Raw genomic sequence first — 15,411 nt, 5'->3', positions numbered from 1 at the left:
TCTTTATGTTCTTCTGTTAGACAGTGAGGAACCCAGCAGGAGTCTGCTGTGTGCGGCTGGCCAGCAAGAGGGAGATCGGTCTGGTTTCCATGACCTTGTTGTGATGATGACAGATGCCTCGCCCAATGATTCACCATGTTTTTGTTCACTGCCAGGTCTGAATAGACATTCTCCAAGTATCTATGAATATTTGCTATCCTCTGGTTTTCCACTAAAAGAAACTCAGCGACAGCTCTTTGCTCGTAGCGCACCTCTGTTCTTTTGAATGCTACGCATAGTGCCATCACGTATCAGTACTTCATGAAACTATAGGGGCTGAAGCAGAAATTTTCCATGATGAATCACAACAAATTCCACATTTTTTAAATTGATATTGGCCAAGGAAAAAGGTATTGCATTACTTATTGAATGCCCCTCATAATTTATGAAAATTGCAGTCCCAAGAAGGTTATAAGTGACTGCAACAAAATTTATGTCACAGGTTAGTTGCATTAAAATACACAAATAATCTGACCCTGAGAATCCAGTATTTGGTAAATCACCTTGTACCGCAATCAGATCCTCTAAACATTATGATGTGGAATGAAAGAGGGCTTGCATGCAGGTGTTATTACACCTTGCACTCAACAAATACAACAAGCACCTGTTGGTGTGTTTCATGATTAATTCATTCCTTTATTCACATATTGTGCTCCACGAATCCCATAATGTTTTCATTGTGTAAATCATGCCATGTTGTGGCAAAAAAACTATGATTTCATAAAAGTAATGGCATAGGAGTTGAATAATTATTATTACATTTAACCATTTGAGTGGTGAATTAATGGTAAACAATTCAGTTGTTTGAATTATATGAAAGTTTTTGAAGTGAGCCAAGACCATCAATGCAGTATCACACAATTTGATTTATTTATTTATTGATTTTTGTGTTCCATAGCCCCTTGATGCGGGTGTATTGCTAGGATTTAGAATACGTCAGATTATTATGGTAATAACCATATCTAAATGGTCATGGGGCTTTCAAACTAAATTATATATAAACAGATACAAGAGATTCAAGTGTTTAAACAACAACACAGGTTATAGCAGTAATAACGATTACAAAAACAAATTATAAGTCTTACATTCTAATACATATAGAAAGAATTCTGCCATCAATTGATATGCCAGTGCTACATAGTCAGTTCATTTAGGAATGCTTAAAATTAAACACATTGTACTAATTGTTACACACTATTAAAAAATTGATTTGAGGCCTGATCCTGGCCTTCGTATTTGTATGTGACTCTCTACTTAATGTGTATCACATACAACTAGTCCTATCTGAAATATAAATAATAAAATTTTTAAAATGTGCTGTTACTTTTGTGCTTCATGACATCGTAGTTCTCTGTGACAAATAAATCAGTAAGTTAATCTACCCTGTGAAACATTAAGTATACCAGTCTACGAACTGATGTGTTCCAAATCATTACAATGAGTTATGCAAATTATTTGTGGAACCTGGATGTAATTAGCTAGGTAACCATCTAAAATATTATTTGTTGATCATTTGTCATTCTCTGTAATAAATTAAAATTTAGTAGATATTGTTTCACAAGAATACAAATCAAAAGATTTCACTGTATAGCAATGGTCTGAAAATTCATGATGGCGTCCTTGGTCAACAACAAATAATTGGTTCTGAACATATTAAATATGACAGGAGTTTGAAAAGGTTGTTAATTTTAAAACTGTTCATTTTGTTATTGTTCTCTTATAAAGTTAAATTCTGTTAACAGGCAGTTTCATAATATGCGAAGTAATGTGTTATTCGTATCATGGAGACATATAGTTACAATGAAATGTTACTACACTCGAAATTCCCTTCATTTTTCCTGAACTCCTTAATTTTTCAGAGATGCAGAGTGTGTGAAAGAGTAAATTAACAATAATATACTGCCTCTGTAAATCGCATGAACGCTAAGTTTCTTGGAACTTAATAATATACTGTAGTACTAGATTACAGCTGTAATTGGGGAAAAAATAAGTAGTTAAATACATTTTTAAATAGTTTATTTCAAATATGTTACTATATAGTGTGTGGGGGTTTTTGTTAAAAATATTCAACCAGAATATGGAGTTTTATTATAAATTTTATGCTGCTGTGCTACTAAGCTGTCATATCAATAGCCCACAATTAAGGATTGCAGTGTACATTTATAATGGTGTAAATAGTAAACTCATCTTCATTGACAAGTGTATTCTGGCAGTGAATTATATTAAAAGGAAATTTCACTCCAGAAAAATACACCATCTGATCATCTGATAAAAAGTATCTGGATACTCATTAGTGAACATTAATATGAGTTCTATCTATCCTTCACCTTTATGATGGCTTAAACTATGCTGGGGACACTTCTAGTGAGTTTTTAGAATGTCTTTGGAGGAATGGCAGGCCATTATTTTGCAAGGGCCAAAACCATAGAAGATAGTGATGTTGGATGCTGTGGCCTGGAGCAAAGTCAACTTTATAAAGATATTCCACTGGGTTAATGTCAGGACTCTCGGTGAGCCAGTCCATTTCTGGAACATTATTGTCTGCTACCCATTACCTCACAGATGCTGCTTTATGACAAGATGCATTCTCATGCTGATACAAACAACAATTTTCTCCTAACGGTTCCTCTACAGAATGCAGTACACTTTACTATAAAGTGTATTCATATCCTTCCTTATTTATCATTTGTGTAAGTACAGTAAGAGGACCACACCATAACTATGAAAAACAGCACCACCCCCTCCGTACTTCACTGCTGGCACTAAGCATGATGGCTGATGATGTTCTCCAGGCATTCACCTACACTAAACCCTTCCATTGGATTTTCACATGATATAATGTGATTCATCACTCTAAATCATTCGTTTCCAGTCATCCACTGTCCAGTAACATTGCTCGTTACACCAGCTCTAACAACACTAAGCACTGACTACAGAAATATGTGGCTTTTAAGGAGCTGCTTAGCTGTTGAGTGTCATTCTTTATATCTCTCTAGGCACACTCATTGTGCTATCTGGAATGCTGGTAGTGCTTTGGAACTCATGAGTAATTCCTTTCCCTTATTTCATGTGTCTTTTTACAACCACCTTCTACAATGTTTGATCATCCCTCTCTGTCAGTACAAGAGGTATGCCTGGTCATGGTTTAGCTGTGGCCGTTCCTTCATGTTACCACTTCACAGTCACATCAACAACAGTGAAGCTGGGTTGAAATGTCCCTCATTGCTGTACTATTCAGGTGACATCCAATGACTAATCCAGGTTCAAAGTCACTGAGCTCTGTTGACCAACCCATTCTGGTGTTACTGCCTCTCTACTGACAACGCAATACTTCTCACCTCCTTTTGTGCTAGTGGGTCCACCTCTTGTGACATCTAGTGGACAATTACACATTATGTATTGATTCCTACATACTTTTGGTCCAATAGTATAGTGATAGGATGGCTGGCTGGTACTTATCTGTGCAGCTCCCTGTATTGACAAAATAACATTCATATAGGTCTAATCAGTCGTGGCCTTCAGAACAATAAATTCATTTTACAGAGTGAAAAAATAAATTAGTAGTTGGAGGTTGTACAGGAGGCCAGCCACTAAGAACTCGAGCTAAGAGGATCCAAGTGCTATGATGAGGAAGAAGGCCAGAGAAGAAGAAAAAGTCGCCTGTGACAATAGGAGCTCAAAAGTAGTGTGTAGTAAGAATTGTATCAGCTTTATTATAGAGAAGGTAACAAGGACTGAGTGAGAATTAAAAGTTAACTGAAAGAGAAGAGAAAGTGTGAAGTTGAAATACTATACAGAGCCTCCCATTCTACTTACCACACATCGCTCTCCCACATGAATCCTTCCTTCCTATCATTGCTGTAACTCTCTACATCACCATTCCACATACATATGGCTTCTTTTCAGCTCTCAAACACTATCTCTCCCAAAATCCTCCAGAAAGTCTCCTAAAATCCCTGTTCACTTCCACAGTGGTCAATGTTCAGGCACAGTGATATAGTGCCTTTAATCAATCCTTTGCCCACAATAGTGTGGAGTTGTGCCAGGAACCAATATGTGATTCAGGCTCCACATTAAACTGTATGTCTTTTTTCGCCAGTATGATTATTAGGGTAAGTTAAGGACACACAAGTTGCCAGAGTGGTGTCCAATTGAAAGATTTGCATCAAGTCATTGAGCTACACAGAATTAATATTACTATTCACTCTTACACACAGTTTTTTCATCTTAGACAAATGGACCAACTTATCATCTTATTCCATTGTAGTTCTAGACATAATCTTCATTATCTTATGCCTACTTCCTGTCACATATTGATGTTTGTTAGAAATTGATACTGGCATCTTTTATTTCATCTTTGCTTCCTCCTCTCCTCATAACAGTTGGATCGTTCTTAGCTTAGTGACCTACTCTCTCCTTATCAAACCTGCTTAAAATTTCCTGCAAACTAGGAGTGCTGTGAACTATTTTAAGTAATTGTGATTGTAACAATGTATTCTGTCACATCCTTAAAGTGCTGGCAAAACGTAGTTTACAGCACAACAATTTCATAACATATCTTGTGCTATTAATAGATAATGTACGGAAAAACAATCCATAGATAATTCCATATGTATTATTAGTGTTCAGTAAAATTGAGAATATGGCCATTGCTAAGTTCATCTTAAGGTGAAACGAAAGAACTCACAGTAGGCATAGCTATGGGTTGTATAACTTTCTCTTTCATTGTGACAGTCGGCCAACATGTAATACCTGATACACCAATCTGAATGTTACAAATTTTATCACGTAAGAGTCCCCATATGTCACTTACTGGATGTGCTGTGTATTCTTATTTCTCCTTAAGAAATTCATATGGAGTAATTTAATTGTTTTGCAATGATCCATTGCATTCTTCAGTTTTAGGCAATTTCAAAATGTTACCAAAGAGTTTTAATGTTTACGTATGTCTCTCCATCCCTCCCTATCCCTCCCTCTCTCCCTCCCTCCCTCCATCCATTCATCCCTCCCCCCTCCTCCCCCCCCCCTCTCTCTCTCTCTCTCTCTCTCTCTCTCTCTCTCTCTCTCTCTCTCTCTCACACACACACACACACACACACACGCACAAAATACCTTCCCACACAAATCTCATAATTCCTCTATTTATTTTATCTCCATTTTCATGAATAAATTACTACTCATAAGAAGTAACAAATAAACCAATCACTGAACAATGTGTGATAATTGCTTGATTTCTTTTCTCCTCAGAAATCGTGCATTGATTTTACAATTGGTGCTCGTCCTCTTGAACGATATATGCCTAACAAGAGGAATGGTTTCAAATACAAAATTTGGAGGATTGTAGTATCAACACCATTTGAATATTTTATAATGATTCTTATTGTTTTCAACACCTTGCTGCTTATGATGAAGGTAAGTTGCATCACTGTCTTTTGTTGAAGTCTCCCCTTCATTAATGATTTGACTAACATGTGTTAAACCCTAATTTATTTATTGCCTGTGTACATCTGTGTTATAAAGTACCAACAGTATAATGTGTACTGTAAGGCATCCATATGACTGTTAATGTCTGTGTTGCATTTTTATGTTTGAAGTACTGAGCTGAATATTGAGCACACCTTTGAAACATCGTACAAAAAGAGACCAGCACGGACTGCATTTTCAACATTTATGCCTGTATCAATAGGTACAAAACTACCACAATATGAGGCAGTTGGTTGGCTTTCCTTTGAGAGATCAATGTGACAAGTGGAATTATAAATTACCAAGAACATTAATACTTCTCAAACTCTTAGAAACTAAACCACCAAACAACATTAAATAGTACTTCACAATAAAAAGGACCTCAACCATTATTAAAAATATTGCTAATCTTTTGTATTAAGTAAAGTAGAATGCTGGTCTCTTCCAGGCAGAGTAAAATTATGTCTAAACACAACATAAAATGAGAAGTATGAACTTATTCATAATACATGGATGGTATAATTTCCTGGTTCAAATCAACACATTCTTAAAGCAAATAAAAAACAGAAGTTGAAAACTTCAAAATTATTTTACATGTTACTTTTGGGACCTTAATTTCTCTCAAGTCAAATTTGACTACTTAAATAAATAATTGAAGGTTTCTATCCTGAGTTTTATTTTCATTAAATGAATGATTTTGAATGCTGCTCGGTTTTTTAGCAGGTACATTTAGACACTCACATGCTTAAAATGCCATCAGTACACTGTTTTGTTGCACGTAGTGCTGCATCAATAATTGGCTTTACATAGGTGAATGTTCTGAATATGTTAGTTGGTGTTGTGCATGGCACACATTGTCATCTGTGATCACATGGTTCTGTAAAAAATGCAAATGCACCATTATTTCCAATTTAAGCATCTTTAAATTTAATCAAAGTGTGCAAGAAGCTGGCCTTATGTCTTGACAGAAGAAAGCTTATGTTTAGGAACTGTTATTTTTGAACCAAGCAGAATCTAATTAAACTGCATCTCATAGCATAATTAAATACTTTGATAAGCCATTCAGAAATATTTATGAAACAGGAATGTGGTTAAAGTTAAATGGAGCTGTTCAGCTGCAGTATGGAAAATGCCTGGCACGCTTGCCGGTTTGCAAAAGCTTAAGTTTTGTCTCTGTTTGCTTGTCGCCCTATATTACTTATTTATACATAAATGTTTTTCGTATTATATTTTGTCATTGGTTAATATATTTCTTACATAATTATTTTGTTGCGTGGAAACTACTTTGTTTGAATAAATATGGATTGAATCACTTATTAATTACTTGTACGTGTGTGTAAGACAGATAGTTGCTGCAGATGTTTAATGGCTTATGGTTCTTTCATTATTTTTATAAACTATCTTTAAGTACCAAAATATCTGCCAGTTACACAATTTATTGTACAATTTTAGAAACAATATACTTTGCTATAAATATGTTCTAGCATGCTATATGACTGTGACAAATACTGGAAAGTTTTTTTCTAACATACCACTAAGGTGTAAATTATCTCTGATAAACAATGTAGGAAAAGATAGATTGTTACTTATCATAAAGAAGATATATTAAACAATGGATAGGCACAATTAAAAGGCACTTACACAAAGCTTCTCGCCGCAGCCTTCATCAGCAAAAAGAGAAACACACACCATTCATACACACAAGCAAGTACACCTTACGCATACGTGACATAGTTGGTGGTCATGTGTGCATGAGATGCTTGTGTGTATGAATGGTGTGTGTTTCTCTTTCACTGATGAAGATTGTGGCTGAAGGCCTTGCATAAGTGTCTTTTGATTGTACTTGTGTGCAACTTCATGTGTCTTCCTTATGGTAAAGAGCAACCTATCTTTTCCTACTTTGTTGATATTCCTACCTGCAGTTTCCATTGTTTGATTTTCTCTGATAAACATATTTTTCACCACAGATGCAGAAATAAGAGAATAATCATGTATGATAAAACTTTGCTTTCTATACTGGCTCCATAGTAATTTTTTATTTATAACATTACAACATTTTCATGGTAATGAGTTGAGAATTCTCATTATTATATCAACTCAATAGCATTTCATGAAAACTTTTGCCATTGTGCTACAATATACAACAGATTTTGTTTCACTATGTTGTCATGATAGGAGCAACCAAATATTATTGCAATATTAGCTTCACCTGATGCACTAAGAACAAGTATATTGTTTATGTTTTTATGATTTCTGACATTTTTATTATTATTATTGCATATATATGTCCTAGAACTCCACTCCCTCTGTACCCCACACGTCACAGTTTCTGAATAACAAACACATAAGGCAAAATAGTGCATTGTGAACATCACATCCACAGATCCAGCTCTGGTATGCTTTCATACCAAATTTCCTCATATAATCGCTTTTTCTACCAAAACTTATATCCTTCTGACTTGCAAGGATAGCAATCATAGCTAAATTGAATATATTAAATTTATGATATAAATTTAACTGTTTAAACATACTGAAATTTTGTAATTAACTGTTTAACTTTTTTTTAAATTTCTAATACTCTGTTCCTCAATGTTTAGAGAGCATATTCCTTTTCCTATGGCCCATTCAGGTGAAATATTTTAGAAACTTGAAACTTTCACTTCCTCCTTGAAAGGTCTACTGGAAAAGGCTCTCTTTTGCATATCATTTACAGAATTTGTCATGTTGCTTGCACAGTGTTTAACACAGGCTTTCAAAGAAAAATACCAACCTGGTGCTGTGAACAACATAGCACCCTCAGTGTCAGCAGGGATGACATCTGATTGGACCATACAGCTGTGTGCCTTCTCTGAGCTGATCATAGCATGGCTGACTATCATTTCAGCACTCTACACCACTCTCTAGTTATCATGGAGAGAGCATTACAAAACATGTTTCTATCACTTTTCTTTGCATACCAGCACACATTTGAAGAGAAATGATGTATTTTTTATGTGATTTTTGGCTTGCATTCAAAGAGAAATATTATAATTTTGTGCAATTTCTGGCTTGCATATAAAGAGGAATGGTATAATCTTAGTGCAATATTTACAGTGATCTGTAGCATATTAGCACATGATCACTGGCTGCCTCTGCATCAACCTTTCCTCCTTTTAACATGAGATGGTCACAGGCAGGATATAGTTATATCATGTATTATACAAGCAGCAGTCGAGATGATTAAATTACAATTTATGTTGATTTTATTGTACAGGGTGATTTTCCACCATGTAAAAACTCCAGTGATTGATCAGTGAGAGGATATGGAACAAAAAAAGGCTAATGAACTTATGTCCAGAAATTCATGGTTTCCGTGCTAGGGACCATTTATTAAATCATACTCTCTTACAGAGACTGCACTCTAATACGTGCTGTACCATGCAGCCACAGTTACAGTATGCATGGTTTCCTCCTAGAGGGTGGTACTGTTCCTCATACATCATGCCCTATCATTCTCTCCTGGTAACGTTGTGTCTGATTCACTTCTCTTGGTGACTCATCTTGTAGTGGATGTGATACAGGGTTGTACACAATGGTTCCGTGTTCAAGTCAAGAGCTTGCGGACATGGTGTTTACTTACAGAAAGGCAAATGGCAATGGGTGGTGGGCAACAAGTTTGTATCAGGAGACCTATCCCCACTAACAACAACAGCAGCATTCAATATTGCAATAGTGTTTCGCCATTTGTCTAAGACAGGATTGCTCCAGGAAGCAGGATATCATGAATGACATACCCAAAAGGTTTGGATACCAGAGTTGGAATAAAATGTGATTAACACTGTGGAAAGCGACCACCTTGTCAGTACCAGGTAGTTGGCCCACCAGTACAGAGTAAGCCAGATGACCACATGGAATATTATCCATGACAGTTGTTACTACCCTTATCACTTACTCAGGATGTATATGACCCGGGACAACCGGGAGATCCAGGAAAAACCCGGGAATTTTTTCATCCGGGAGAAAACCGGGAAAAACCCAGGAATTTTTTAGAATTCCGCGAATTTTTCATTGTTTTTGTTTTCAGTTAAATTTTTGTAATTTTGGCTGGTAAGAACCGATACTCTAAAAAAGGATATTACTCCATCCCGCTACTGCAGAATAATACTGCAGCAATAAAACATGAACGAGAGAAAAAGCGAAAATAAAACTTAAACTGCAAAGTAAATGCGCCATATACAGCAACAAAACACTGTGGTCATACAAGTGTCTGCCAACAGCAAAATGTGTCAAAGGCCTTAGGAAGACTATGCAATGTTCTGTAACAACAAATTGCCTCCGATGAGCATGACGTCACAACTGTTTACATTAGATTCGTTTTAGCAGTTACGAGAGGGATCATGCGAATGAACAGTTGAGTAGTACCTTCTCCCACTTCTGGCTACAGAAATGTGGCTGTTGGCTGTGTAAGCAGTTGCAGCAAGCAGCTGGATGCTACCGGGAAAAATTTTACTGGAATGCCCGAGCTGCCAGATACTTGCATGCGCAGCAGGCCCAGTTCTATGAGGGGGGTGGGGGGCAAATTCATACTCTTGAGAGCAAAAATCCTTGTTTCACAAAGCGTCTAGCATCCAGCGCACGTTAGTCTATCGATTATTCATATGACTTTGAAATGCATCCCTGTTGGTTTTTGAACATTTTTGAACCCATTCTAAGTTGATTGGGTTTGCGAATGATGAGCGTTGTTATAATTACTAGCTAAATCCACAGATTCAGACTACAGGAGTGGAAATAAATGAATAACAGGTAAGGAAGATTACGTATTATCTTCTCGGTGTATCCAAGAAAATAAAATTTTCACAGAAAATTTTTGGCCAGATCACTATACTAGTAAGGGCCAGTTGTACAGTCCCCGGCTAGCAGCCGCTTTAAATTCTATTCTGGAAGAAGTGCGGAAAACGCATTGTAGCAGTGCCTAACCGGAGAATAATCGCGGGATAACTAAACCGGTGATTCTGGCAGAGTTAGTGGAGTTAATCTGCCAATAAGCTTTGACATTGGCAGGAATAGTTACAGCATTAGTGATAACAAGACTGTTTGTTAGAACGAGGAAGGAGAAGAAACGGGGACATCACACAAAGTATGGAACAATATGACGATTCCAAGTTTGTATAAAAATTTCGTACTACTACTTTTCGATCTCATACTTGAGAAACTGGAGCGTATGAATTAAGTGTGAAACTATTTTCTAACGTAAGGCGTTTTGCTTGTAGTAGGCCTAATAGGCATTTGATATTGGTACTTTGTGAATTATATTCTGTCATCACACCAGAAGCAAGCAAACAAACATGCGAGTAAATAAACGGTCCTTATCAGAGCCAACTTTAACTATCATATCTATAAATATTGAAGGCATATCATCAGCCAAAGAGCATCTGTTATCCAAGCTATGCCGTGACAAAAAATGCGACGTCCTGTGTATACAAGAGACGCATAGAGATGAGTGACAGAGATGACCAAAAATACCGGGCATGAAACTAGCTGCAGAAACACTGCACTCTCAGTATGGAAGTGCTATATTTGTAAGACCAGGGCTTCAGATAATCAGTGCTCACTGCACCGTAGAAAATAGCATCGAAGTCATCTCAGTGGAGCTGAGTAACTGCGTGGTTACCTCTGTGTATAAGCCCCCTTCGGCTGCATTTTGCTTCACACCACCCAGGAACTTCCATAACAGCAAGACGTCTGTAGTAATCAGTGACTTTAACAGCCCTAGTCATTTGTGGGGATACTCTGAAGATGACGAAAATGGGGAGGCAGTCCTCTCCTGGGCTGAATCATGCCAGTTGTCTCTTATACATGACAGCAAGCTACCCCCTTCCTTCAACAGTGGCAGGTGGCAACGTGGATTTAACCCTGACCTCCTCTTTGTGAGTGAAGACATCACACAGCTTTGCTCCAAATCAGTGTGCTTGCCCATACCAAAGACGCAACACAGGCCACTACTGTGTCAAGATCTTCCAGCAATAAGGCCACAGGAGGTGAATTTCAAACGGAGATACAATTTCAAGAAAGCTGATTGGAAAAAATTTGCTAAGATGCTGGACAAGGAGATTAAGTCTGTGCGACCTATTCCTGAAGAGTATGACAGCTTTGTTCAAACTGTCAAACATTGCTCCCGGGCATCAGTTCCAAGAGGGTGTAGGACAATGTATCTGCAGGGTGTGACACTTGAAACAGCTGCTCTCCTGGACGGATACTATCGTAGATATGAAGAAAACCCTTATAGCGAGGAAACTTATCTGGCTGCACAAAATACTCTTTCCTCAATCTCTGAGGCGAAGAGAGAACAGTGGATTAAACTGATGACAGAATGTGAGATGAGCAGAAGTAGTCAAAAGGCCTGGAGATTGTTACGACACCTTAACAATGATCCCTCCCAACCCAATACGCATACAAATGTGAAGGCAGACCAGATCGCACACCAGCTTTTGAAAAATGGTAAACCTGACCATACCAGTAAAATCGGGAGACAAACCCTGGAAAGGGAGCCCGAACAAGAGGGAAACATTCTGTCTCGACCATTCAGTTTGAATGAGCTCAACTCAGCTCTAAATAAGTGCAAAGTCGGAAAAGCAGCAGGGGTAGATGACATAAGAAGTGAACAGATCAAGAACTTTGGTCCAGGCGCAAAGTGCTGGCTACTCAAGCTAATGAATAATTGTGTCAAGAGCGGAAAGATACCAAAATCTTGGCGGAAAGCAAAAATTATAGCTATACATAAACCAGGGAAAGACCTGGATGACCCCAAAAGCTATAGGCCAATCTCCCTCCTATGCCACCTGTATAAGGTGTTGGAAAGGTTGATCCTCCAAAGAATTACAGACATGATAGAACCATTACTGATCCCTCAACAGGCAGGATTCAGACAAGGGAAGAGCTGCACAGCACAAGTGTTGAATTTGACACAGCATATAGAGGACGGCTTCCAAAGGTGGCAGATAACAGGAGCGGTGTTTATAGATCTTTCAGCCGCCTACAACACTGTCAACCACAGACTCTTGTTGCTGAAGCTATACAACCTCCCCAAGGACTACAAACTAACCTGTCTAATTAGAAATCTTTTGCAGAACTGAAGATATTTTGTGGAATATCAAGGACAAAGAAGCAGATGGAGGCAGCAGAAAAATGGGTTGCCACAGGGCAGTGTACTGGCACCCACCCTCTTCAATATATACACTAACGACCAGCCGTTACCAGAAGGAACACAAAGCTTCATATATGCAGATGACCGAGCAATCACAGCACAAGATCACAGCTTTGAGAGGGTGGAGCGGAAGCTAACTGATGCTCTGAAAGAATTAACTGCCTATTACAGGGACAATCAATTGAAACCAAATCCTTCTAAGACCCAGACCTGTGCTTTCCACCTCCGAAACAGACAGGCTAGTAGAACCTTGCAGATAGATTGGGAAGGAACTCTTTAGAACACTGCAAGACTCCAAAATACCTCAGAATCACTCTGGACCGTGCTCTTACGTATAAGGAACACTGCTTAAAAACAAAGCAAGAAGTGGCTCCTAGGAACAATGTGGTTAGGAAGCTGACTGGAACAACATGAGGAGCACAGCCAGACACAGTGCACACATCCGCATTAGCCCTCTGCTACACTGCAGCTGCGTACGCTTGCCCAATATGGTGCAGATCTACACATACAAAGAAAGTTGATGTTGCTCTGAATGAGACATGTCGTTGTCTAAGAGCCACACCTGTGGAAAAACTGTACTGCTTATCCAGCATAGCCCCCCCCCCCCCCCCCCCCCCGGACATCCAAAGAGATACAGCAGCACGGAGTGAAATGAAGAAGGCATTAACATCTGAAGCCCACCCACTACATGGCCACCAACCGGCACAGCAAACACTTGTGTCTAGAAAGAGCTTCCTTCACAGTACAGAACCACTCACTGATACTCCACATCAACACCAGGAGAAGAGATGGCAGGTCAGATGCCAGCATCTGGAGGAGTGGCTGATCCCACAAGAAGTTCTTCCCCCAGGCCACACAGAGAAATGGTCCACATGGAAATCACTCAACCGCCTGCGTTCTTCTGTCACAAGATCCAAGAGTAATCTGGAGAGGTGGGGCTTCCAGGTGGACTCTATCCAGTGTGACTGCGGAGCTGCCGTGCAGACATCAACACATCTACTACAATGCACATTACCTCCAACTGTGTGCACCATGGAGGACCTCGTAAACGCTACACAAAGTGCACTGGACGTTGCAAATTTTTGGGCATCCACTGTATAGATTAAAATCACCTTATGTTTGACAACACAATCTGTGTCTAATCATTTATTTCATTCTTGACTAGTTTAATTTATAAACCATAATGTATGTATGTATGTATGTATGTAGTAATGTATCTTTTTTTTTTTTTTTTTTTTTTTTTGACACGATAAATAAAAATAATAAAATTACAAAAAAAGACTGTTTTTGCCAAAACAGTCTCATTTATTTGGTGTGTATTACAATTGTTGCAGTATTAGAAAGGCCTATTTTGTTTTATCTAGTAGACAGTGACAAAACAGACGTAATCAGATAGGGAAACCACATCAGTCTTGGGTCCTATTTTCATTAACAGCTTTTTCAGTGTTAGACAACGGCATTTCTACTTTTCATGTAGCAAAACGCTTGACGAACTTTGATGAGGTAACAGATTCTTTTGCAGAAAGGAAAGCACGATATGTAAAGCTGTAGCAAGATTAGAGAGAAAAAAAATCTAGGAGCTAAGGACTGAAGAAATGTGTATTATCTTGTTTGTTTCATGTCTTTACTGGGTTTATGTATCCTACATTTAATTTTATGTCACACAAAGCAAGAAGTTGTTAGCTGATAGGGAATAAAGAGTGCAAATTTTCTGAAGAGTCTTTTTTTAAAAAAAAAAAAACAAAAAAGGAGGGACAGGATGTCAAACAGACCGATTGTAAGCAGGAGAGGCACCACAGGACATTTTAATTTCCACTGTCCTGAATATGGTTTGATGGCATCCATTACAAAATATACACTGTTCAGTTCCACAGAGCGAAGTACAGTGACGTGCGATAGAAGAATGCTGTGCGAAGAGGGGTGGTACTGCACTTCTGGCACACTTAAGACGAAATAACATGTCTTACATTTCCTCGAACACATATGTTTTATGCATCAGACTCTTCAGAAAGATGTGTGATACAAAATGAACATATTTTTGAAAATTCGATTTTTTAAAAATTTTTGACATCCTATCTCAAATGTTCGAGGGAGTGGCGGGGTATTGCACCGGTTCGGAAATATCATAGATCTGGGGCTGATGTGCAGAGAAGTCTGAGTTTCAGTGGGGAAGTGGGTAGTCTCCATGTGACCTGTGTTTACATTTGGTGATTTTGCAGTTTCCTCTTTGTTTACTGCTCTCACGTCAAATGAAAACAAAACAGATTTCTGATTTCCACCTTTCTGACAGTCAAGCATTAATTATCTTGCAGCACAATGAAGTTATTTTTGTTGGTTTGCTAAAGAAATTTTCCTTTATTAATCTTTTCCTCTGAGACAGACAATATATTTGAAACGAAGTGTTTAATTCCACACACTGTTCGCTGCATTTAAAGTGCATGTTTTCAACTTCTAGCACATATGGAATTATACCACAATAAAGAGCCAAACATGAGATAACACAGTACTGGAACTCCAAGAAAATTTACATCCCGAAAACCACATTGAAAAGCTTAATATCAGGTCGTGACCTACTTAACTGGGAATATGGACATACGAATGTGCACTTTAAATGTGCACATTTTAATATGGGTCACGAAATTCTGATGCTCTTGGAGTATCCTCTGATGTCTTGTTTCTTTTATGACATAATGTACGATCTTTTAATGTTTTACACGTACGAATAT

The 15,411-nt window shown here is 38.0% G+C and overlaps 1 protein-coding gene across 1 annotated transcript in view; it reads left to right on the top strand.

Moving 5' to 3' along the window:
• The window catches only part of LOC126184206 (voltage-dependent calcium channel type A subunit alpha-1-like), a 508,450-nt gene that overhangs the window by 384,122 nt on the left and 108,917 nt on the right, over positions 1–15,411 (top strand). The window contains 1 exon segment of the mRNA XM_049926574.1: positions 5,287–5,451. Within this exon segment, the coding sequence (XP_049782531.1) occupies positions 5,287–5,451 (165 nt within the window).

This window comes from Schistocerca cancellata, chromosome 4, assembly GCF_023864275.1.
Source record: "Schistocerca cancellata isolate TAMUIC-IGC-003103 chromosome 4, iqSchCanc2.1, whole genome shotgun sequence".
Taxonomy (NCBI): domain Eukaryota; kingdom Metazoa; phylum Arthropoda; class Insecta; order Orthoptera; family Acrididae; genus Schistocerca; species Schistocerca cancellata.
Note: the sequence above shows the minus strand (reverse complement) of the source record. Positions and strands in the feature narration are given on the sequence as shown.